This window comes from Zerene cesonia, unplaced genomic scaffold (assembly GCF_012273895.1).
Source record: "Zerene cesonia ecotype Mississippi unplaced genomic scaffold, Zerene_cesonia_1.1 Zces_u006, whole genome shotgun sequence".
Lineage (NCBI taxonomy): Eukaryota > Metazoa > Arthropoda > Insecta > Lepidoptera > Pieridae > Zerene > Zerene cesonia.
Window position 1 is genome coordinate 685,177 of NW_024045136.1, and position 24,027 is coordinate 709,203.

Sequence of the window (24,027 nt, forward strand, 5' to 3'; positions counted from 1 at the left end):
AGAAATTCTCACACACATATTCACTCCATTACTATTTGGTACAGATTATTGGGTAATTATTTATGTTATCATATTGTTATGGACTAATGTTGTGAGAACTAAATAAAGATGATTTTTATTATTATTATTATTATTTGATATCCCCGTATAGGATATCGGAGTGCGCGCTGCTGTGGAGCGCCAAGGTGTGCGAGACGGCGGGTGGGGGGGGCGCGGGCGCGGGCGGGGCGGGCGTGGCGGCGCTGCACCCGCTGCACCCGCACGGCCGGGTCGCACTCGCGCTCACCTGCGGCAGGTGCGTGTGCGCACTTTTCTTGTTGTAATTACAAACACTGTAATGCAATTACAATTTCTAAAGTACACTTTACAAATTGTTAAATTATTATATTAATTTCAGTGATTGTGCGTTATATTATTTGTAACTACATTGATATGAATGTGATAATTAGTTACTTTAATTTGTCATTCTGGGTGCATTTATATTCCAATATGTATGAAAAGAAAATTACTGATGTCGAACTATATGGATCATCTCATTACAGTCTGGCTCTCTGACCGGACGCGGTTTCACCTGCGTAAGTCTGTATCCCGTGGGAATATCGGGATAAAAAGTTGCCATGTGTTATTCCAGTTGTACAGCTGTCTACGTACCATATTACATTGCAATCGGTTCAGCAGCAGCGGTTTTTAAGTGAAAGAGTAACAAACGTACACATACATATACACATACATCCATCATCACAAAATTTAATATTAGTAGGATAGGACTGATTAGAAGTTTTCAGTTAAAAATTTACTGTTCTTAATAAAATTATGCCTTTTAAATTGTGTTTGTTTCTAGATTATTCCTAGTGTCGTCAGAGAGGCCCCAAGCGGAGAGCACATTCGTGCTAACAGAGCTGGGCACGGCCACCGAGTTAAATTGTCTTACCGCAGTGCACACGGATAGTGGGTGAGTTCCTTGTTACGGTAATGTGGCTAAGACTTGAGCACATTTTCTTCTTCTCTTTCTTAATGGCTTCACCCAACGGAGGGACTGCGCCAATGTCCAGTGTAAGTGGGATATGGAGTTTTCAAGAGTTAAAATCACACTAATATTATAAATGTGAAGGATTTTTCGTTTGTCCGTCAATCACGCTGAAACTACTGAACGGATTTTGATGAAATTTGGTATACAGACAGAGTATGAGCTGACTGGGTTAATAGGATCCTTTTTATCCCGATTAAATGCTCCCTTGGGATAAAATAGGAATCTTGATAACCGGGCGGAGCCGGCACGAGCGTCTTAATGGACCATATTTCTAAAGCTTGTCTGTCTGTTTATTATGGCTGTCTGTCTCCCTGTCACTAGGCTGTATGTCATGATAACAGCCCAACAGCCATGATAACAGCCCAACAGCCTTTATAAAAAAGCTCACCTAACCTAACCCACCCTCTAAGTGAAATGTTTGATTCCGAATTCTGTTGCGATTATGATGCTGATGAAGATGATGATGATGTTGATGATAATCTATAGATTACTTGCTAACCTTACAGTAATCCCAATATAATATATATTTACAGGCTAGAAGTATGGGCGGGCGGTGCGGGCTTGTTCACCTACACGATAACGGAGGAGGGCGTGAGTGGGGCGGAGAGCGTCCCCGCCCCACGGCCCATGCCCCTGAAACACCTGGCCGCGTGCCCCAGGCTGCCAACCGTCCTGGCGGCTTGTAAGAATGGTTAGTTTATGCGAAAAAATTTACGAGTAAAATATCCGTACTTGATGTTATATGCCTGATGTCTGATTGAATGTGCTTATCTCAGGAACGATTGGGTCAAATAGAAAAAAAAATCGTTTTTAATGTTAACATTAATTCACTCGAATAGGCTCTTCTAGAAGCCACTTTTGAATTGACATATCACAGTTTTACCTCGAGGAATTCAAATTCAGTGACAACTGTATCAATCAAAAATCGACACAATATGTGAATATAATCTAATATATAAAATTCTCGTGTCACAGTTTTCGTTGCCATACTCCTCCGAAATGGCTCGACCGATTTTGATGAAATTTTTTGTGCTTATCCGGTATCTATGAGAATCGGCCAACATCTATTTTTCATACCCCTAAATGGTAAGAGTGAGGCAGAACAGCGTTTGCCGGGCGCAGCTAGTATTATAATTAAAACACTTCAGACGTGTACGTGCACGCGTACGCGGCGGCGAGCCGCGAGCGCATCGCGCGGCTGGACTGCAGCAAGCTGGCGCCGAGCTCCGAGAGCCTGCAGTCCATCGCGAGCGACGACCCCCTCACCGAGGACAGGTGTCGGGTGAGTTGGGATTTGTTGACCGACTTTGAAAAGAGGAGGTAAACAATTCGAATGTAGATTTTTTTCCTGGTTTGGTTTCGTTTGTGAAATCAGAGCTGTAGGAGAGGATTTGATGGTTTATTTTTGGTATGCTTTATTGTATCATATTTATGCTTCCAATGTGCTCCCATTTGATGTGAAAAGTTTTAAAGTGTGAAATAATTTTTGCTACGGATTGTCTCGCGCGGGTTCGAATCCCGAATCTGTAAATTTCTCATTTACAAAGCATTTGAATGCTATAAAACTAAAAATTAAATTGATCCCGTTTAAATTTGATCTTATTCCTCTTTTTTGATTTTATTAAGATGATAAGATGTTACAAGAAGGTAGTTTAGCATTTATTTTAAAAAAGAACTCTGATTTTTTTATAAAAGAACTCTGTCGAATTAGGATAATATCCTGTAATGGTAGTAAGTTCTATTTGGTGTGAATAAATAAATGAATAAACAAGTAATAAATAAATAAATATTCTAATTACCTCGTGTTGAAAAATAAACTTAGGAAAAGCTTTGATCTTTGAATTCAAATAATTGAAATTTTGGATATTTAAAAAAACAAATGATGTTGATATATAAGAATGATGAATGATGATCATATTCGTGAATTGAAAGAAACGTGTCCCACAGATATAAGACTGAAGGCAGACAGTCTGACATCTGTTATCAATAAATGTTTTTTATATGTATAATAAATTTACAACTTGGATTACACTCCACCCCGACCTTTATTTATTGAGTGGGGAAATGCAAAGCACTTGCAAAGATACCCACGGACCCCCCGGACAGTAGCTATGCATTTAATTTCGGATTCCGTTCTACTAAAACCCCGCTGTGTTCCGTCGAGTCGCTTTACTGAAGGGACCACGAGAGCTAGTTATTATCTGTCCGCCCCCTCGGCTACATGGCGACCTTGCCTGGATGACGTGATCCTGGCTACGTGGTGACCCTGCCAGGATGATGTGATCCTGGCTACATGGTGACCCTGCCAGGATGACGTGATCCTGGCTACATGGTGACCCTGCCAGGATGACGTGATCCTGGCTACATGGTGACCCTGCCAGGATGACGTGATCCTGGCTACATGGTGACCCTGCCAGGATGACGTGATCCTGGCTACATGGCGACCCTGCCAGGTTCACGTAATCCTGGTAGGGTCGCCATGTAGCAGGTGATGATAGTTTTGCTTGTAACGGGGATGATGATGATGAGGGTGGGGGTGCGTGTGCGCAGGTGACGTCGCTGTGCGTGTGCGGCACGGAGGCGTACGTGGGCACGGCGTGGGGCTGCGTGGTGGTCGCGCACGCCGCGTCGCTTCGCCCGCTCGCCGTCTGCCGCCCGCACGATGGGGAGGTGCGACCGCTGTTTTCTTTTTTTACTGTTTTACTAATTTATACATTTTCTAGCTACCTCGGCTCCGCCCGTGTAGTCATTTATAGTAATTGATTGAAATAATATAAACTATACAATCTTTTAAGTTGGATCAAACTGCACACGGTGTGCAAATTTGATTGCAATCGGCTGAATAGTTTAAGAGTCCAGCGCGAACAAGCAACGCGAAACTTTATTTGTACAAGTTAAGATAACATCATGTAACTTAAAAAGAAATGTCGTCAGACTGTTACCTATATCCGGACATTTAATAACTCCAAAAACCGATTTCATTGAACCCGGGATTGACATACATATTTATTTTTAAATTAAATCTTGGGATCTATTTTTGATGTATTAAAGTAGTAAAATACTGGCTGTTGTTAAAGATAATTAAAATACATGTCGTGTTTTTACTATAGCGCCATCTATCGGAATTTATAAATAATTCAGAAAATTTTCTGATCAACCATTGTAGATGTTTCACACACAGAGATATTATTGAACCATTAAATTACATTATTTTACACGTATAATGCGAGAGTTCTATAGTCACCTAACTGTTCTGATAAATATTTTTTTTATTTTTCAGGTTCGAGCAATACTACCCTTGTACCCGCATGGCAACGCCAACCATCCAATGTTGGCAACACTGGGCGACGGATACCGACCGTTGCTTAATAGATATGCACCTTCACAAGTGAGAAATAAGTTTCGAGGGATAAATTGACATTCCACTTGAATAACTCACGTTATTCTTTAATTTGTTCTAAAAAGGAGCATAAAAGGGTGAAGAAAATAAGTCATAATTTGTACTATTCAGGAGATATATTTTAAAAACGCTTGGCTGATTTCGATCAGAATTAAATTGAAATGATATGAAAAAAAAAAACTATATGGGAATTGAAAAATCGCCCGGTCATACGTGTCAGTCGGCTTCGCGACACTATAGGTGCCGAACAAATATGCTAAAGATCTAGCGAGAGCAGAGCGTGTTTCTTTTTTAATTTTTTTAAACCATATATATACTTTCTGGTGACTGACTGTGAGGTGACTGACTGGCTGACTGATTTATAAAGACCGCGTGAGCGAAGCTGCGGACAACAGCTAGTTTTATATATTTTTCTGATTCAGAACATAATATATATGTCAAAGAGTACAAGTTCGCATCCTGCCTTGGAAAAGAAAGAAAGAAAAAATCATTTATTTTGAAACACACAAACACATAAATAATAACATAACATTAAAAAACAGAAAATTATTAGAAAAAAAAAGGAATAAAATATAAATAAATATAAGTAACGCTTGGTAAAAGGGATGCCACTCGGTATATCTGAGGAAAAACACCTCATTTTCACGCCCTTCCGACATCTGGATTGCCAGCTCATTCACACGTTAAATGATATTATCACACATTTGATAACATGTAATAAATGAAATAAATGAATAAAATCTATTAAGTGGATAAATTAATTCAGAAATAACTTATAAATATGATAATAAAAATACAAAAAATTGTAATTCATGATTATATTTTTCAGTCTAACAACCCGAACATAGCGCTGAGTGGTTACTACTGTCTACTGTGGCGAACCCAACATTGGATACCGGACTGAAGATCTAGAACAATCTAGAAAAGTAATTACGTACCTAACTCTAAATTCTGCCATCGAATTGCCTAAATTTATTTAAGTAATTTATTACATTTTATAAATAGCTATTTATAAGCGCAAAACCTAGATATGTTTAGGTTAGCTAAATTGGTAATAGAAAATCTAGATTTTTATATAACTCTAGCGTAGGTGTCCCTAGAAGTTTTTTTTACAATTCTTCTAGTTTATAGGACTTTCGACTTCAATGTGAGTCAAACTCAAACATTAATTTATTCAATTCGACTTCTTATAGAAGCACTTTTGAATCGTCATAACTCAGTTTTAACATTGACCACCGATTCGGAAAGCAGTTACTTCAGATAAGAGCCGGCAAGAAACTAGAACTAAGTAGCAGAAGAACCCAATATATTGGGGGAACCCAATATGCTATATATTTAGTCGAGCGTCTCGGAAACCTACTGGAGTTCGCAGATTAGATATTAACAAGAAAAAAAGTCATATAATGTTTGTTTATTATAATGTTTAGAAATTAAAAACTTTTAACGGATATTAAACACGATTTATTAATTATATTATTAACCCGACGTTTCGAACACTTTACAGCGAGCGTGGGCACGGGGAGACTGGAGTCGTGAAGTTTTTAATTTCTAAATGTATATTATAATATAATATATAATATAAATAATGTAAATAATGTACTCGCGTAAAATCAAACGCAAGAAAATACCATTATAATGTTTCTTGGGCTCCCCTACTAATAGCCAATTTGTTTTATATCTGTAAACTAGATGGCGCTTCTCTTAATCTCTTAATTTCCTTTCAATATTAAAAAAAAATCGCTCTGTAGCGTTTGATTAAATGTCTTTTTGTACGTCCAATGCGGAAGCCCGGAATTTAGGTTATAGAATTTTAATTGGTAAGTGATTCGTGTAAATTCGCGTATTTAATCGTGTTTGTGGGTGTTTTTGTTATTAGTTTCGTAATTCTATAGTCTTTCAATGGATTGTATAGTAATACTAGCTGCGCCCTGCGGTTTCACCCGCATAAGTCCGTATGCTATTGGAATATCGGGATATAAAGGGGCCTTTATGTTATTCCAGTTGTCCAGCTATCTACCAAACCAAATTTCCAAAGTACCAAATTTCATTGCAATCGGTTCAGTAGTTTTTACGTGAAAGTGTAACAAACATACACATACACATATATCCATCACAAACTTTCGCATTTTTATATAGCACTCTATGATCCAATACATTTCCAATTATGTAAGTTTGAAATTGGTCCGGTAGTTACTGAGATTAGAACATTCAAACAATCAAAAAAACTATACACTGAGCATGTATATACGGACATTTATTTCTTCCATTGAAATATTAAAGATATACTAAAGTACACTTACACGTCACTCAACTTCAACTCTACGTTGAGTTTAAGTTATGGATGTCGCTTTAATTAAGTTAATAGTTAAGTGACGTTCGAGTGTTATCTTAATATATATAAATCTCGTGTCACAATGTTTGTCCTCAATGGACTCCTAAACCACTTAACCGATTATAATAAAGTTCGCACACCATGTGCAGTACGATCCAACTGGAGAGATAGGATAGTTTAAATAATTTTAATTACGATAAATGACAACCCGGGCGGAGCCGGGGCGTGCATCTAGTTTATTATAAATAAATAGGAATTTATGAGAATTTATTGTATGTAAGCGCGTACTTGTAAATGAATGATTTTTTTTTCTTTTATTTTAATACTTGATAGGCAGACGTTTGACCGCTATCCTACTTGATGTAAAGCAGGGATGCGATCTATGAATGGGCACGCCTGCCTAGGAGAAGCCTATTCACTCTGGACTTGAAGAGTTGTAAATTTCTATAATTTTATATAATACTCAAGTAATGTTGTGTTATGCTAAATTGAACTTTATTTTCAAGAAGTTAAGGTTAAAAATTGCAATGCACGACTTCGCAAATTGTTATTTAAGTTATTGTAGTTAATTCTTGCAAACAGCATACACGTTATGTACTTTTGAAAGTCGATATCAAGGCCATGATATGATAAAAATACGTAAATTACTCTAGTTTATTCTAAAACGTTTAAAACTTACCTCATAGTTATATTTTTTCATTTGTATTGTACAGTAGTACAAGGATCTTTTGGCTCTAATGAATCTGACAGAAGTGCGTAGGTGTGAAAAAAGGTTTGCCAATGCAAAAAAATCTCCCCCGTTTCAGGTAATAATGGATTGGGAAAAGAACAAAGCAGTGAATCTGATCTCGACATCAATAAATGTTTGCTTTGTTAATTTAAAGAGACAGTTTAAATTATTAGATTGGGATGAGTAAAATTATTGTAAATAAGAAAAATTACGGGCTTACAACAACACACTCAAAGATCTGTCATAAAATGACGTTTTGCAAAATGGAGGCGTTAGTTCCGAATTTTGCTTCGCGCCAAAACATCCTTGTATCGCTATATTTCTAGCACGTTTCTTGTCACTTATGTCAAAATAGAGTATAGGGAAGCTGAGAGCACGGCAGTGCCCCCGCCAGGCCGAACATAAAATCAGCACGGCCGTGCCATCCTTTTTTCAGGCTCTTTTCGACTCCCTACATGTTCGTTGTGTCTTAAATAGAAGCCTGAATTTTCCATAACCAAGCAAGCATTGTATAAACATGGTGTATAACACATTACATATACATATTCATGCTTATAACAGACTAGCTGTGCCTCGCGGCTTCACCCACGTCGTTCACAATGTTGTATAGCCTATTTCGCCTTCGTCCATAAATGGACTATCTATCACTGATAGACTTTTTCAAATCGGACTAACAGTTCCTAAGATTAGCGCGCTCAAACAAACTCTTTGTTTCTTTTGTTCGTTGTGTAAGTTCCATGTTTTACTTTGATGGTATAGTACAGTTAGAGTCAAAACTATGAGGTGACTGACAAAGCATTTGTTTGGTGTTTGGAGAAATTTACAGCTGCAGTTTTTATTATTTCACAAATAATTTACATGAAATGATGCCCTTTTGTTTTTTCTGTATAGAAATGATGTCAAAAATTAGTTTTTAAACTCTGTTTTTAACCAACTGCAAAAATGAGGAGGTCCTCAATTTAACTGTATTTTTTTTAGGGTTTCTTGACCTGACAGCTTCCGACTGGATGAATCGATTCGAAAATTATGTTTTTATTTGGAAACGCACAACCCTGCTCCGTCCGGGTTGACCTGGGAAGAATTTAAATTTAGCCTATATCGCTCGGGATAACGTAGATTTAATAGAGAAATGATTTCCAATCCGGTTCATCCGTTTCGGATCCAAGCCCAATCAATACAAACAAACAACTCTTTTCTCTTTAAAATATAGTGTGTAAGTGTAGATGTAGATACGGATTATTTTTTATATTAATCAATAAAAATTTAAATGAATGAATATACCAAAAAAAGCCTTGTCAGTCAGTCTTCGTATTAAATATCCTAGTGCTTGAAGCTGTTTGTATATTTCAATAGTTATAAGATATATGTTTTGTGTTTGAAGTGTTATTAATACTGAATTGCTTTATTATTTTTATACCGTTTTCTATGTAAATAAAACGTAGTATTTTCTTGAAGTAACTTCGTATGTTTAGTTGGGAGTTGGTATATGATGTCCCTTTCCATGTCCACTTTAAAAATAGGGGAAAAGTATATCAAAAATATGAGCAAAGTGGGACGATGATAATGTGTAATCTAAATTAAATAAGTGTTAAATGATGCCAATTCGATGAACATTGCGTGAGTTTTAAGGTCACATTTTTTATATATACAATTACATCAATAACATAATGCTGCGAAAAAAGAATGATTTTAATTTGAGATCAGGATATAATAGTACCTATTTTGTTATGCATTAAGTTCGTTTCGCTCTGCAGAATACTCGCTTGCAGCTTGTGTTGAAGTACCAAAGATGTGTAATAAAATATTGAATTAATAGTGTTGTTTTATTCTTGAGGCAACTTTCTTTAATTGTATTTAAGATAAAAAAAATAATATACGAAGATATTACTGAATTTAGCCTACATTCCAGCTAGAATTTACCCACGAAAAACGCCAACTTCATTTTCTGTCTCAACCTAATAGATTACTTTAAAAAAAATAATCTATGTCTAAGAATTTAAAAAATCTGTTCTACGTCTTTTTTTGGATCTCAAACCGTCTTTGTACCAAATTTCATCCAAATAGGTTCAGTCGCTCTAAAAGAAACAGATTGACAAACAGACAGACTAACATTTTTAATAGAAAATTAATGTTATTTTAAATTAACTAGTAAGATTTTTTAATATCGTTACTTTTATGTAGATCTGTAAAGTAGTTCACCTTTTATAATCTGTATGTGACGCGACAGCCCTATACGGGACCTGTCACTGTACAGGTATTTTACAAGTTTTTCTGTTTTCGACAAAAAACGCCGACTTATTTCATAACGCGGACTCATAAAACTTTTTATCAAGTGATTTTCGTGTCTTTAGATTATAAAGTAATATTTATTTAATCTATATTCAACGTGTTAATGTATTTTCTTATAAATTTATTTGAAAAATAAATAATTATCGCGTCAAACTATTTTAGTGAGATAATCATATTTTATATGTGAATTGGACGAGATTTGGATGTAATTCTTTGAAGAAAAAGCTGAAGAAAACATCTTTGCCCTACTTCAGGTAAGTTTTTTCAAGTTTTATTGAGTTTCAAAAGTTTTGAAGAACTTTATCTGAAGTGGAAAGTGCGGATGATTTACCTACTTTAAGATGAAAGTAGGCTTCGAAGGAATTCGACGCAATATGTCAGAACGTTATCACGGCTTGAATTACAATATTAACGCATATAATTTACAGTTAAGTTATTAATATTTCAGCGTAAAATAAAAATGTTGCTTTATTTTAGATCTTTTACGATTTTGCGATTACTTAGTGTGACCTCGAAAGTGAATTAAAAAATAATTACGTGATAACATATAAACCTAATGTTTTCTACACGTAACAACTTTATTTTCCTAATCTGTCGAATTTATGGTATTAATTCAGGCTTAATATTTTCCATATAAAATTAATGCATTGGCATTACATTTCAATTATATAAATCTAGGTCACTTAAAGTTAACTTAAAATAGATTGCATACCTTGAATGCAAATCTATATAAGCAAAACAGTAAACCATTTCATATCTAGCCAGTCTCAGTAATAGTCATTAAATTAAAATACAATCTACTAGCTCACTAACTGGCTATGACCAGCTGTGAAAATAACTTAACATAACAAAATATATCCCATGACCTCATAGATTATATAGCTAAATATTGCTTAAATCCTACTTCCTACTAATATTATAAATATGAAAGTTGTGTAAGGATGTGTGTGTGCTTGTTGCTCGTTTACGGGAGAACTGCTGAACAAATTGCAATAAAATTTAGTACGAAATAGCGGGACAACTGGAATAACATATAGGTAACTTTTTATCCTGATATTCCTACGGGATACGGACTTATGCAGGTGAAACGGGGTGCAACTAGTCATTTCTAAATCAGTTCAAATTTGTGACAAACTATACCTATTTTAAATATTTAAATTGAAAAAAAAAGTTCTCAATGTCGTCCTTCGCTTGTAGGTTTGAATATTCATGTAAATATCAGTAACTGGCACGATAACAGCAGTTTTACTAGGTGTATAAAAAGCAAGTCCATAATTTAAAACGAATCTATATCATCATATCAGTGTTATAAACATATTATCAATCAATCAATAGAACACATAAAATCAATATATACTATCAGTTGGCCCAGCTTCACCTGAGATACATGGCCTGTAGCAATTAGGGATAACATACATTCAAGTCTATCATCTACAATAAATGAACTTTCAAAATTGGTTAAGTTGTCACTGTTATAATTGTGCTATAGATGATAAATAAATAATACCTTTATATGATAATAAATATACCTTTATTATATGACATTGATTATACAAATAAATATTCTATTTCTGTTATTTAAGGTCAAATACCTTAAGAGCTGTTGAATGAATAATTTAAAATATTATGCAATGGTTTCTAAAACTTAGTGATAGTTTAACACCTTATGTTTCATATTTCCGTCCAGTATTTATAATTTTTACTCACTTCCTCACATATATTCTGTATGGCTTCTATACAGAATATAACCAGTAGAGGTAAAAATGGCCATCTACTAAGGTTTATGGCCATAACAAATAATCAAAGATTTATGATGTTGCAGTCATAACAATAATGGGTAATGAATACTGATATGAATAAAATGTGAAGCATGTAAATGTGCATGAAATTACCCTAATAAGGTAGAATTAAGCTTCCGCAAGGAATTTTAGGAGCATTTACCAAGTGTAGTGAAACAGTAAAAAAGAAATTAACAGTGATTGAGATAAAGGTTATATTTTGAACACCCACTGACTAAGCCCATGTTTGCTATTTTTATCACACAACAATCTTTAGTTAATACTAGCTGCGCCCCGCGATTTCACCCTCGTAAGTCGGTATACCGTAGGAATATTGGAATAAAAAGTTTCCTATATGTTACTCCAGTCATCCAGCTGTCTACATACCAAATTTCATTGCAATCGGTTCAGTAGTTTTTGCGTGAAAGAGCAACAAACACACACACATCCTTACATACTTTCGCATTTATAATATTAGTATGATTTTTAAAACTTTATCACATACATATAGAATCTACCAGAGAATGATTTTCCTACATTTGTATTGATTTTCCTTTTATATTGGGCCATTGAGCTGGTAATTTTGACTGATTGTAAATGATCACTTCCACCCATGAACATTTGTAGGGATGTTGTCACTGCAAATGCATTGTCATCATTAAAGTGTAGAAGATAGGGAAAGGAATGTCAATGGTAATAAAGAAATGAACTGGCTAGGGTGAGGAAAAGGTTGCATGTTTCCATCCTCCTCCACCTATCGTACGAAACACAATAGCATACAACTATGACACACCAATCTTCTGTGGGGCTGTATTCCCTGGTGCGAGCTGGCCTAATTCATGTCCAAGCATGCTCGACTCCGACACTCATAATTTGTATTTAAACATAGATAGACTAAGAGACATATTCTAATGAGTCATCAGCTTTACGAAGGAACATAACATAATTTTTAATTAACTCATTCGATTTATCTAAATGATTTTAAAATTGTATTTTAAAGTTTTCCGAACCGTCAGTATTGGATTCAAAGATAATTTATTATTAATATTTATAATTAAATAGTGCTTGTAACGCAATTGACCTCAATGAGACTAGTGGTCGTTGACTCTTATTGTTATGATTTTTTTACTTTATAAACAAATTTTTAATTTATTTCCAAGAAGAATGGGTAGAATTGCATGCAGTTATTTTAGGTAAAGTTTGGTTGTAGAATGTAAGCAATGAAGGTGTCGTCATATTTTGAAGATTTACTAGCTGTGCCGCGCGGTTTCACCTGTAAAAGCAAGTATTATAGCTTATGAGTTATTCTGGTACATAAACTGCTATATAGTATATACCGAAGTATCATCAAAAACCATTGAGCATTCTTTGCATGAGAGTAACAAACATATTATAGTATATTTATTACTAGCTGTATTAGGTGGCCCGTGTCCCTGACGGTACCAAATATGGGCTGATGATGGTGATTATACCTAGCCTAGCGCGTAGTGATAGATTTTTTTTTATTTGTTAAATTTTTTTTTGTAGTCAGCAAAATGTTTAGAGGTCGAGTAAGCTAGAATGAAATCGTGCATTTTTTGCAGTTGCAAAAAAATAAAGCGTGATTTAGCTTATTAACCGACATCAAAAAAGAAAGAGATTCTGAATTCGACTGTTTTTATGAATTGAATGGCTGAATTTTATATGTTAGTTATCTCTTAACTATTAGGTGTTCGAAACATCGGGTTAAATTAAAAAATGAATAAATCGCATTTATAATCCGTTAGAAACTATTCAATTTCTAAATAGGAAACATTTAATTATAACAATAAAACATGGCTGCCATTGAATTACGAGATAATAAAAAACCAATTGATGGATTCATTACAACATCATAACTACATCTCATTAAATTCGTTAAGGGTCATATTTTATTGAGTGACTCATCAAATGGGGTTATCAATTAATAAGTGTTTGGGCGGCTCCTGTGATTGTATTATACGCGTATGATAAGATATATCATACGAGTATAATTTTCTTTATAATATGTAAAGCAAAAATGAACGGCCGATTCCTACTAATATGTATGCGAAAGTTTGTGAGGATGTGTGTGCGTTTGTTGCTCTTTCACGCGAAAACTACTGAACCGATCGCAATGAAATTTGGTACGTAGATTGCTGGATAACTGGAATAACGTGAGCATAAAAGCTACAATGTTTTGCTAGCTACGACACTACTTATGGCTCAGTCAAATAATGGAAGTATATTTATGTTACGAGCTTTGTTAGACCAAGGCTCACAAGCTTCATTTGTAACTGAAGCAACTGTTCAGTTACTCGGTCTAAAACGTACATCTGTTAATGGTTTGGTGTCAGGTCTGGGAGATGGTCAAATGCATATTAAACATGTAGTAACATTATGTTGATATTCCTACTAGTTGATTATAATGTTTTTTTAATTGACTCGCAAAAAATGGACTGACTTCCAAACCATTCTAACGCGAGAAATAAATTAATATAACAACTACTATATTCGCTACCCACTCGTCTATTTAAAGTCGGTGCCAGCCAAGCTAAGTAGGGAATAGGTAGTAAGTTACTACTTATGATACTATGTAGTAAGGTGGTAGTATCAATCTTTTATCATCTACCATTACACTTGGCTGGCACTGACTTCAAGTAGATAAGTGGGTAGCGCATTAACTTATTGTAATTTTTTTTTTTTTTGGGTTTTAGCGGTTTTGAAGTCGGTTCAATCTTTGCTAAAAATAATTATGATAATTAGGATGATTATTGTAAAAATTACCGTTAATTTTTATTTCATTTAACTGTGAAATTTCCCAATTGTTTGTGAATTTTATGTTAGTTCTATTTAACATCATTAAGCGATATTAAAGACGAAAGGGTTGAATCGAGTCCAAACGAGTCGGTTACATACAAACACCCAGGTGAAACGTAAGACGAGCGTTTTACAAATGTAAATGGAAAGCATCAGATCATCGAGCGAATTACACCGCCGCTATCAGCGGCCTTGAGATCGCGATAGCGCTGTGCACACTTGCATCGCAAACACGCCGCGAGATCGGGCCGGCCTTTGTGTCGGCGCATAATTGATCGGTGAAAACTCTTTTACGCGCGATCTGCCTGTAGACTTTTATGGTGGGTGTCCAGCACGCTTCTGCTCGCATTGGGCCAGCTCGCACCGGGGAAGTACCACACCGCCGCAAAAACGTCGTGAAATAATAGAATTTTATTGTGTTTCGTACGGTGAGTGGGGGAGCTGGAGGCCTTCCCAGTCCATGCCTTCTTCCAGCCATCAATCCTTTCCTTATCCGTTACCCCTTAAAAGCGGGCAGCGCATTCGCAGAGGTCTGAGCCTCTACGAATGGTCATGGGCGGTGGTGATCGCTTACCATCAGGCGAATCACCAGCTCAACTACCCGCGATGACATTAAAAAGGAACTGTCTGTAGAGGGCGTCAGTGTGGGTGTTTATTGTATGTTAGAGCGGGCAATCGCAGGCTCGCGTCCTTTTCCTCGCGGTTCCCAATCCATTTCTCTATTCCCTTTATCAATCGTTGGACGAAATTCAATACGAAGATGGTTCGTAACCCCGAGAATGAGACATGGGATAGTATTAGCTGCACCCCGTGGTTTGACCCGCGTAAATCCGTATCCTGTAGGAATATCGGTATAAAAAGTGGCCTATATGTTATTCCATATATCCATCTGTCTTCGTACCAAATATCATTGCAATCCGTTCAGTAGTTTTTGCGAGAAAGAGTCACAAAACACACACACACATCCTTACAAACTTTCGCATTTATAATAATTAGTAGGATAGGATATAATATTAGTAGGATTCGTAGGATAGGATTGTCTTGGAAAACCCACAGAAATGGAAACTACGCCGACAAAACATTTGAACTACAATCTATAATTTCTCTTTGATTACGCGCGTGTGAAGCCGCGGGCGGAGTTATGTACAGCATTATTGTCCTCACAGTCGTTAAAACGTCACTTATGTGAATATGAATTGTAGAGCGTTAAAAAACTCCACATAACCTTGAATAATTGACCGTTAAAAGTGAGATCATCGCGATTGTTACATTTGTATTGCTTATTCCCTTGTATATTAATCATTGTTTTAATCCGAGTTTAGACTAACCGCTGCTTTGTAAACAGATTTCGAAGTAGTACTGTATATCTTTTTTGTTTGTTACCTCATAACTTTCTACGAAGTGAACCGATTTGTATGATTCTATCTTTATTCGAAAGCTGGTGCCTCACATATCGCCCTATCTAAGTTCGGTCTAAATCTGAATAATCTCTTGTTTATATATCAAATTACATGAAAGTTTGAATTAGAGATTGTTCATGGTATGCTAATAAGTGTTAGTTTGTACGAGTATTTTGCGACTCAACGGCTATACCAATTTGTATGTAATTTGTTACAAAGATAGTTCGTTAGGGTTATATTACCATATTAATGTTTAGGGTACAGGGACTGGTATCAAGTGCCTTTTATAGTCTAGCACTAGGTAAAGCCGGCGGTTTTACTTGCTTGCTATTTATATTAATTATAATCTAGATTCTAGATTATATAATACTAGCTGCACCCCGTGGTTTCACCCGCGTAAGTCCGTATCTCGTCGTAATATCGGGATAAAAAGTTGCCTATATGTAATTCCAGTTATCCAGCTGTCTACGTACCAAATTTCATTGCAATCGGTTCAGTAGTTTTTGCTTGAAAGAGTAACAAACACACACATCCTTACAAACTTTCGCATTTATAATATCAGTAGGATAGGCTGGCTTAGTAGGATGAACTAATTGAGAATATATTGTGAAATTTTCGAGCATGCTTCGGCAAGAATTGTGCCAAAAAGTCAGTTTAATTGAGAAATTTTGAAAGAATAGAAAAAATTCGATCACGAGGCAGGATTCGAACCTGCGTATCTTGCCTAACCGTAGCAACGCCTAGCCTCTCGGCCACCCGTGATCCCGCCACAGTAATCGATATATATATATATATATATATAATATAGATATATATATATATATATATATATATATATATATATATATATATATATATATATATATATATATATATATATATATATATATATATATATATATATAAATTAAGTCTTTAATTCCTCGAAAAATGATATCCCGAAGTTGTGAAACTGACTAATAACTTTATAATTGAATAGATTTTTTTCACTTATCACCGTATTACACAATGTTATTCGGTTCGCATGGGTGTCGTGTGTGATAAAGAGGGCCGATAATACAACAGATAACTGGCAGATAAGCGATAAGAGAATTTTGTAATTTACAACTCTGTTTGTGAGTTCTTTACTTGCTCGCATAGGCACTACGCCGCACCCTTATATGTGAATGAAATGGTCTCGGGCGTGGTTCTTCTAAGGAATTGGGATAGCACGATAAACTGTTGTACCAATTTTCAGACCTTTAAATGCGCTTTTATTGGCGTTGTATGTTTGTATATATCCGACTCGTTTAGATTCTGATTATGACCCAATCTAAACGGACAGATTTAATTCTGTGTTCACTTATCAAGGTGACGACAATACAATAATTTCATTAATTTATCTTATTTAAATCCTGAAAAGGATCGCCAGGATTAAATAATTTCTTCAAGTGTACTCTATATATAAGAGCAAGTGAGACAATATAATTGATTCTATCGTTGAAACGTGTTTTTCAGATCGTTTTTAACCTAAAGTTTTGTAGTAACCAACTCACTCAAGACACAATTTTGACCCACTCTAAACGGACAGGTCTTATTGAAATTTTGTACACTGATCAAGGATCGGTGATAATGCAAACATATGTGTGTGAAGTCCCGTGTCCCCTAGTGGGGTATGGGGCAGATGATGTACATCTGTTTCACTGATCGATTTACTTTAGGGACAAGTAGATGAACAGCCTTCTGTGTCCTGCCAGGCCGAGACATTTTCTTTTTTTTGCGTCCCCACCGGGAATTGAACCCAGAACCCTGTTCTACGGTCATTCGTTAACCACTGTACCAAGGAGACGGTCAATGCAAACATATAGCTAAAGCTAATAATGTGCGTGTGAATAAAGGATTTACGATTAGTCGTTCTAGCGACATGTCGTGATATCGTCGCTTGAACTTCGATCATCGCGATCACCGCACACCTTCCGATAATTGAATCTCACCAAAAGCACGCCCAAACGACAGATCACAATGAACTTGAACCGGCCTATCCACCTGTGAGTCCGTCCCGTTCGCGCGCGCCTCTCGCTCGCACCAAGTTATTGGGTCACAAAAACCTGCCGCAACCGCTGCGCTTACGCAAGCCCGCTGCGATTATTATAACGAATTGTTGGGCTATTAGTAAGCGTGTTGAGTGTACAGTGTGCGAAAGATGGTAGTGCGTTAGTTCAAGGTCACTTGTAGTGGGAGTTTGGGTGTCTAGATCCATAGTTTAATATTTGGCTATAAAATAGTGTGTGCTTACCGCCCGCGTAGACAAAGACAAAGATATTCCTGTTGTTTTGCAAGCACTGTTTCCGTTTCCGGGGGAATATCTGGATCAAAACTATCCTTATGTCCTTTCTTGGATCCATCCGCACTTAGTTAACTATATGTTACCATTTTTGTACGAAAATTTCATCCTCATCGATTCAGTTAGGTGTGAAGAAGAGAAAGACAGGCAGACAAATTTGCTTTCGTATTTATATTATTACTAGCTGCGCCCCGCGGTTTCACCCGTGTAAGTCTGTATCCCGTAGGAATATCGGGATAAAAAGTTGCCTGTATGTTATTCCAGTTGTCCAGCTGTTTACGTACCAAATTTCATTGCAATCGGTTCAATAGTTGCTGCGTGAAACAACACACAAAGACACGCACATCCTTACAAACTTTCGCATTTATAATAATAGTAGGATTAACACTGGGGTAAACAGAACCCTAAAAGGCGTTGCAATCATTTAAAGTTACAATGCCAAGATTATCTCATGCAGCATTTAAGGTCAATTAAGTATTTCCTATTGGCGGAATGTCGATAAGGAAATCACGAGTGTTTTGTTGTTATTATATTATATAGTACCTGGATGACCAAGCTTTGCTCGGTATTTTTTTTTTGTTTTAACTTTAATTATTCGCCAATAGATGTCAGGAAGAGTCATAATAAATTGGGACTACTCAAACGCCTCCTATTTGTTAAAAAAGTAAGTTTAAAACGCGAATAAAAGACGAATATGACATTATTTCTAAAAAAGATTCCTAGCTAGATCGATCTATCGCCCCCGAAACCCCCTATATACTAAATTTCATGAAAATCGGTTTTAGCCGATTCCGAGATTCCAATCATATATATATATACAAGAATTGCTCGTTTAAAGATATAAGATATAATAACAATAAATGTATTTTCAATATCTTAAAAATACGCTGAATTGATACAATCAACTAAATTGTCTCACTTACTCTTATATACCGTATACGTAAGGAAATTATTGAATCCCGGCGAATCTAATTACGATAATACGATGAACTCGTGACACTGTTGTATTGTCATCGATCATTGATACGAGTAAGTGTTCGAAGTTTGAATGAAATCTGTCTCTTACGAGTGGGTCAAAATCGAGTCTTAAGACAATAGTCGGTTGCATACGAACGTACAGGTAACGCTACTAAAAGCGTGTTAATTTAAACAATTTATTTTAAACTAGCACACCCGGCCACGCGTTGCTGTGGCTGAGTAATAATTAAAAATATTAAGATTATAAATTATTCGGTAAATTAATCGAAACAAAAACTATCCTATATCTTAAGTTGAACCAAATTACACATAAAATGCCAAATTTCATCAAAATCGGTGTTGAGTTGGTGAAGAGTTCATTGGGAACATACATCATGATACTGGATTTTTATATATTAAGATACAGCCTGGGTGTGTGATTACATATGCTTGGAAATTCTCTGATAATTAAAAAAAAAAAACTGTAATAGGAGAATTCCCTCTGCCATCTTCATTTGAAAATGACATGTGCTCTTTATTTATTTATTTTCCTTCGATTAAATTATTAAGTAGAATATATTGAAGGAATACATATAAAGTAAATAAATAAATAAAATAGAATAAAATACGTTAGAAACAAGTAAGTTTTAGTCACAAGTGAAACATAAAAAAAACATTTTTCGACGCTCAAAGATGTCACAATAAAGACCAGTTATAATAGAATAGATTTCGTGTAAAAAAAGCAGTGGTGGCTCAGTGGTGAGGACCCTCGGACTTCAAAATCGATAAGTCGGCGTTCGAGACCGGACGAGCGTGCAGGCGCAAATAAATTGATTTTTCAATGTATCTGCACATGTGGATAACATCACCACTGCTTAAAACGGTGAAGGAAAACATCGTGAGGAAACCGGCATGTCCAAGAATCAAAAGTTCGGCGACATGTGACTTCTGCCAACACGCACTTGGCCAGCGTGGTGGATTATGGTCTGGACCCTCATTGGAGGCCTGTGTCTTAGCAGTGGGAATATAATAAATTTATGGTTTTCTCATTCGAACCCGACATTTTCAAAACGAAGGTAGGTTCTCAATTCGACTGTACTGTTTTTTTGTTTAGTTACTCGATTGAAAACAACCGAGTTGGTTGTTTTCAAATGCATGGCACGATTCCTTTTTGGTTTGATTGGAAATCGTTTTAATTTTATTGACGTTAAATATATGTACAGATACTGAACTTTTGGTACTTTGAAATATATTTCACCTACTCTTTTTCAAAAATCGTATCGACATTATATGTAGATTCTGTTTAATGTATACATCCGCGACTTAATTGTGGATGGTGACGATAATGTGACGCATCCGCTTGTTCGCCCTGAGTCATAAAATGGCTGTTTCGTTTTTGATTTTAGTCCCCCGTTTCTTATCTGTGTAGATTATTGTTAACAACATTCCAGTTGCAGTTAATTGTTATTATTTTTATGTTAACTACGTTTATTGTATTTAATTTTAACCCCCAAAGCCTACTTTACAAACACGAAAATTATAGTAGATATGATAAAAGATAAATGCATACAGAAACCTTACCCGTCCTTTCGTAGAGTCGGGTAAAACTACTACAGATTATTGCAGTTTCAATATGCAATACTATCTTTATCACCTTCTGTTAAAGTTTAGAATCGCTTGATATATGCCATTATCATATTTTGACAGCAATCTAAGGAAAGAAGTCGGGATAAGACTCCGCACCATCCTACGACCTATCCTATCCTACTATGCTATGCTACTAAACTATCGTACTAATATTATAAATGCGAAAGTTTCTAAGGATGTGTTTGTGTTTGTTGCTCTTTCACGCAAAAAACTACTGAACCGATTGCAATGAAATTTGGTACGTAGACAGCTGGACAACTGGAATAACACATAGGCAGCATTTTATCCCGATATTCCTACGGGACACGGACTCACGCGGGTGAAACCGCGGGGCGCAGCTAGTACATAAATAAATGTCTTAATTAAATAGTCCCTCATGCCACTTGTATATGTATAAAGTGATTGTTTCACCGCTATGGAGTTCAAAATCCGAATGCCGCTTGCTCATTAGGCTTGCTATACACGATCGGAGTCAGTATTCAAACCTACAAACAGACTCGTCAGTGTGGTATCGTCTAATATATAAAATTCTCGTGTCACAGTTTTCGTTGCCATACCCCTCCGAAACGGCTTGACCGATTTTGATGAAATTTTTTGTGCTTATCCGGTATCTATGAGAATCGGCCAATATCAATTTGTCATACCCCTAAATGATAAGAGTAAGGCAGAACAGCGTTTGCCGGGTGCAGCTAGTTAGTATATAGGTATAAAAAATATTTCTATATCTGAAACTGCTTCTAAATATACCTATCTATCACTTCTTTATGCGATATTGACAGAGGAAGTTATTTTACAAACATTAAACCACTGACAGAATTCGAATGGTAACTATATAAACTAGCTTTTTCTCTCGGCTTCGCCCGTGGTACATATATAACCTAGCCTATGGCACTTAGTGAAGTTACAAACGTTTCCACTGTACTATATATTAAAGAATAAGTAAAAAAACACGCTTCAATCATAGAAACAACTTAATTGTCTCACTGCCTCCTGTACAGAGTACACGTAAGGAAACTTTTTACTCCAGACGATCGCAATCAGGATAATAAGATAAACCTTATGAATTCATTGTATCATCGCCGATGCTTGCGTAAGCATACAAAGTTTGAATTAAATCTGTCCGTTTGAAGTGGGTCAAAATCGAGTCTAGCTCGCTAGCTGCGCCCCGCGGTTTCATCCGCGTAAGTCCGTATCCCGTAGGGATATCGGGATAAAAAGTTGCCTATGTGTTATTCAAGTTGCCCAGCTGTCTACGTACCAAATTTCATTGCAATCGGTTCTGTAGTTTTTGAGTGAAAGAGCAACAAACACACACACACACGTCCTTCCAAACTTTCGCATTTCTAATATGAGTAGGAAGTAAGATATATATATATGAAGCTAATATAATCATGCTAAAAATTTGCATCCTTAATTCCTTTTGAGAAATAAATCTGTATTTTCAAGTATAAGCTCCCGTTAGTGGTACGCCCTTACGTGTCACTAGTCACCTCGCCCCGCAGCGGGTGGTGAGCACGTGTCGCAGATGGTAGCCTCATGTTTATAGAAATCTCTATTTCCGACGTGCGCATGGACGGACGAAAAGCAAAAAAAAAAAACATTTTCGTTTGATGTGTCTGATTGGTTAATTTATCGTAGTTAGTAATAGAGAGGGTGGAGGGTGGAGGGGGGAGAGGGGGGGGGAGTATTGGTTTCAGCCAACGTTGGTGAAATTATTGTTTCTATTATATAGGACACATTAAATTTGTTTCATAGTATTTTCTTGTGTTTGAGTCTACGCGAGTAGGTATTATACATTTAGAAATTGAAAACTTTTTAACGGATTTTAAACGTGTCTCCCTTGACCACGCTCTCTGTAAAGTGTTCGAAGCGTCGGGTTGATAATATAATGAATAAATCGCGTTTAAAATCCGTTAAAAAGTTTGTTAATTTCTAAATTTGTTTCACCTTCGGATACGTACGTGATTCTTGAGTGTTATGGCATACTAGCTGCGCCCCGCGGTTACACCCGAGTAAGTCCGTATCCCGTAGGAATATCGGGATAAAATATACCTATGTGTTATTCCAGTTGTCCAGCTGTCTACGTACCAAATTTCATTGCAGTCAGTTCAGTAGTTTACGTCCATCCTCACAAACTTTGCATTTATAATATTAGTAAGATGGGATTGCATAGGTTAGTGCACGGCTGAAGCCGGGGCATACCGCCAGTTCAATCTAAATATATACATAACTCAAATGTAACTGACTGATACAGTGATCTATCAACGCACAGCCCAAACCACACCACTGGATGGATCGGGCTGAAATTTGGCGTGCAGATAGATGTTATGACGTAGGCATCCGCTAAGAAAGGATTTTGATAAATTCTACCAGTATAGGGTATAAATTAGCTTAGAGTGAATTAATTAGAAGATTGTACCATGAAAATTTATTAAGACGGCGCGGGCGAAGCTGCGGGCAACTTTTTTTTTATGTCAAATCGGACAACTGAGCTGGTGGTTCGCCTGATGGTAAACGATCACCACTGCTCATGAACATTCGCAGAGGCTCAGACCTCTGAGAATGCGCTGCCCGCTTTTAAGGAATAAGGGATAAGGAAAGGATTGATGACTGGAAAGAAGGAATGGACTGGGTAGGGCGAGGGGAAGGAAATAGGCAACTAGCTGTATATGAATAAGCCAGTGGCCAATGGGTCATTTCATAGATATACTAGCTGTGACCCGCGGTTGAAACCGCGTAAGCGTGCTGCGTAACCGTATCCCGTAGGAATATCGGTACAAAAAGTGCCTATGTGTTATTTCAGTTGTCCAGCTATCTACGAAGCAAAATAGTATTATTATTCACCAATAGATGTCAGGAAAAAAAAAAACATGAATATGACATTTTCTAAAAAAAAGTCCTAGCTAGATCGATTTATCGCCCCCGAAACCCCCTGTATACTAAATTTCATGAAAATCGTTGGAGCCGATTCCGAGATTCCAATTATATATATATATATATATATATAGCGCCCCGCGGTTTCACCCGCGTAAGTCCGTATCCCGTAGGAATATCGGGATAAAAAATAGATGTTGGCCGATTCTCAGACCTACCCAATATGCTTACCAAATTTCAGAGAAATCGGTCAAGCCGTTTCGGAGGAGTATGGCAACGAAAACTGTGACACGAGAATTTTATATATATAATAGATATATATATATATATATATACAAGAATTGCTCGTTTAAAGGTATAAGATTAGCCTATTTCCTCCACGACATGTCGATAATACATAGAGAAAACTCAAATAAATTGGCATATAATGTTATGTTAGCGACTTCGAAG

At 36.3% G+C, this 24,027-nt stretch overlaps 1 protein-coding gene across 1 annotated transcript in view; it reads left to right on the forward strand.

Moving 5' to 3' along the window:
- LOC119838879 (leucine-rich repeat serine/threonine-protein kinase 1) overlaps positions 1–9,305 on the forward strand; it is a 75,813-nt gene extending 66,508 nt beyond the window's left edge. Inside the window, exons 51-58 of the mRNA XM_038365022.1 lie at positions 152–295; positions 842–952; positions 1,564–1,721; positions 2,179–2,312; positions 3,581–3,700; positions 4,311–4,418; positions 5,260–5,356; positions 8,471–9,305. Of these exons, the coding sequence (XP_038220950.1) occupies positions 152–295; positions 842–952; positions 1,564–1,721; positions 2,179–2,312; positions 3,581–3,700; positions 4,311–4,418; positions 5,260–5,334 (850 nt within the window). The 3' untranslated portion in view covers positions 5,335–5,356; positions 8,471–9,305. The remainder of the gene's footprint in view (positions 1–151; positions 296–841; positions 953–1,563; positions 1,722–2,178; positions 2,313–3,580; positions 3,701–4,310; positions 4,419–5,259; positions 5,357–8,470) is intronic.
- Positions 9,306–24,027: the final 14,722 nt, after the last annotated feature.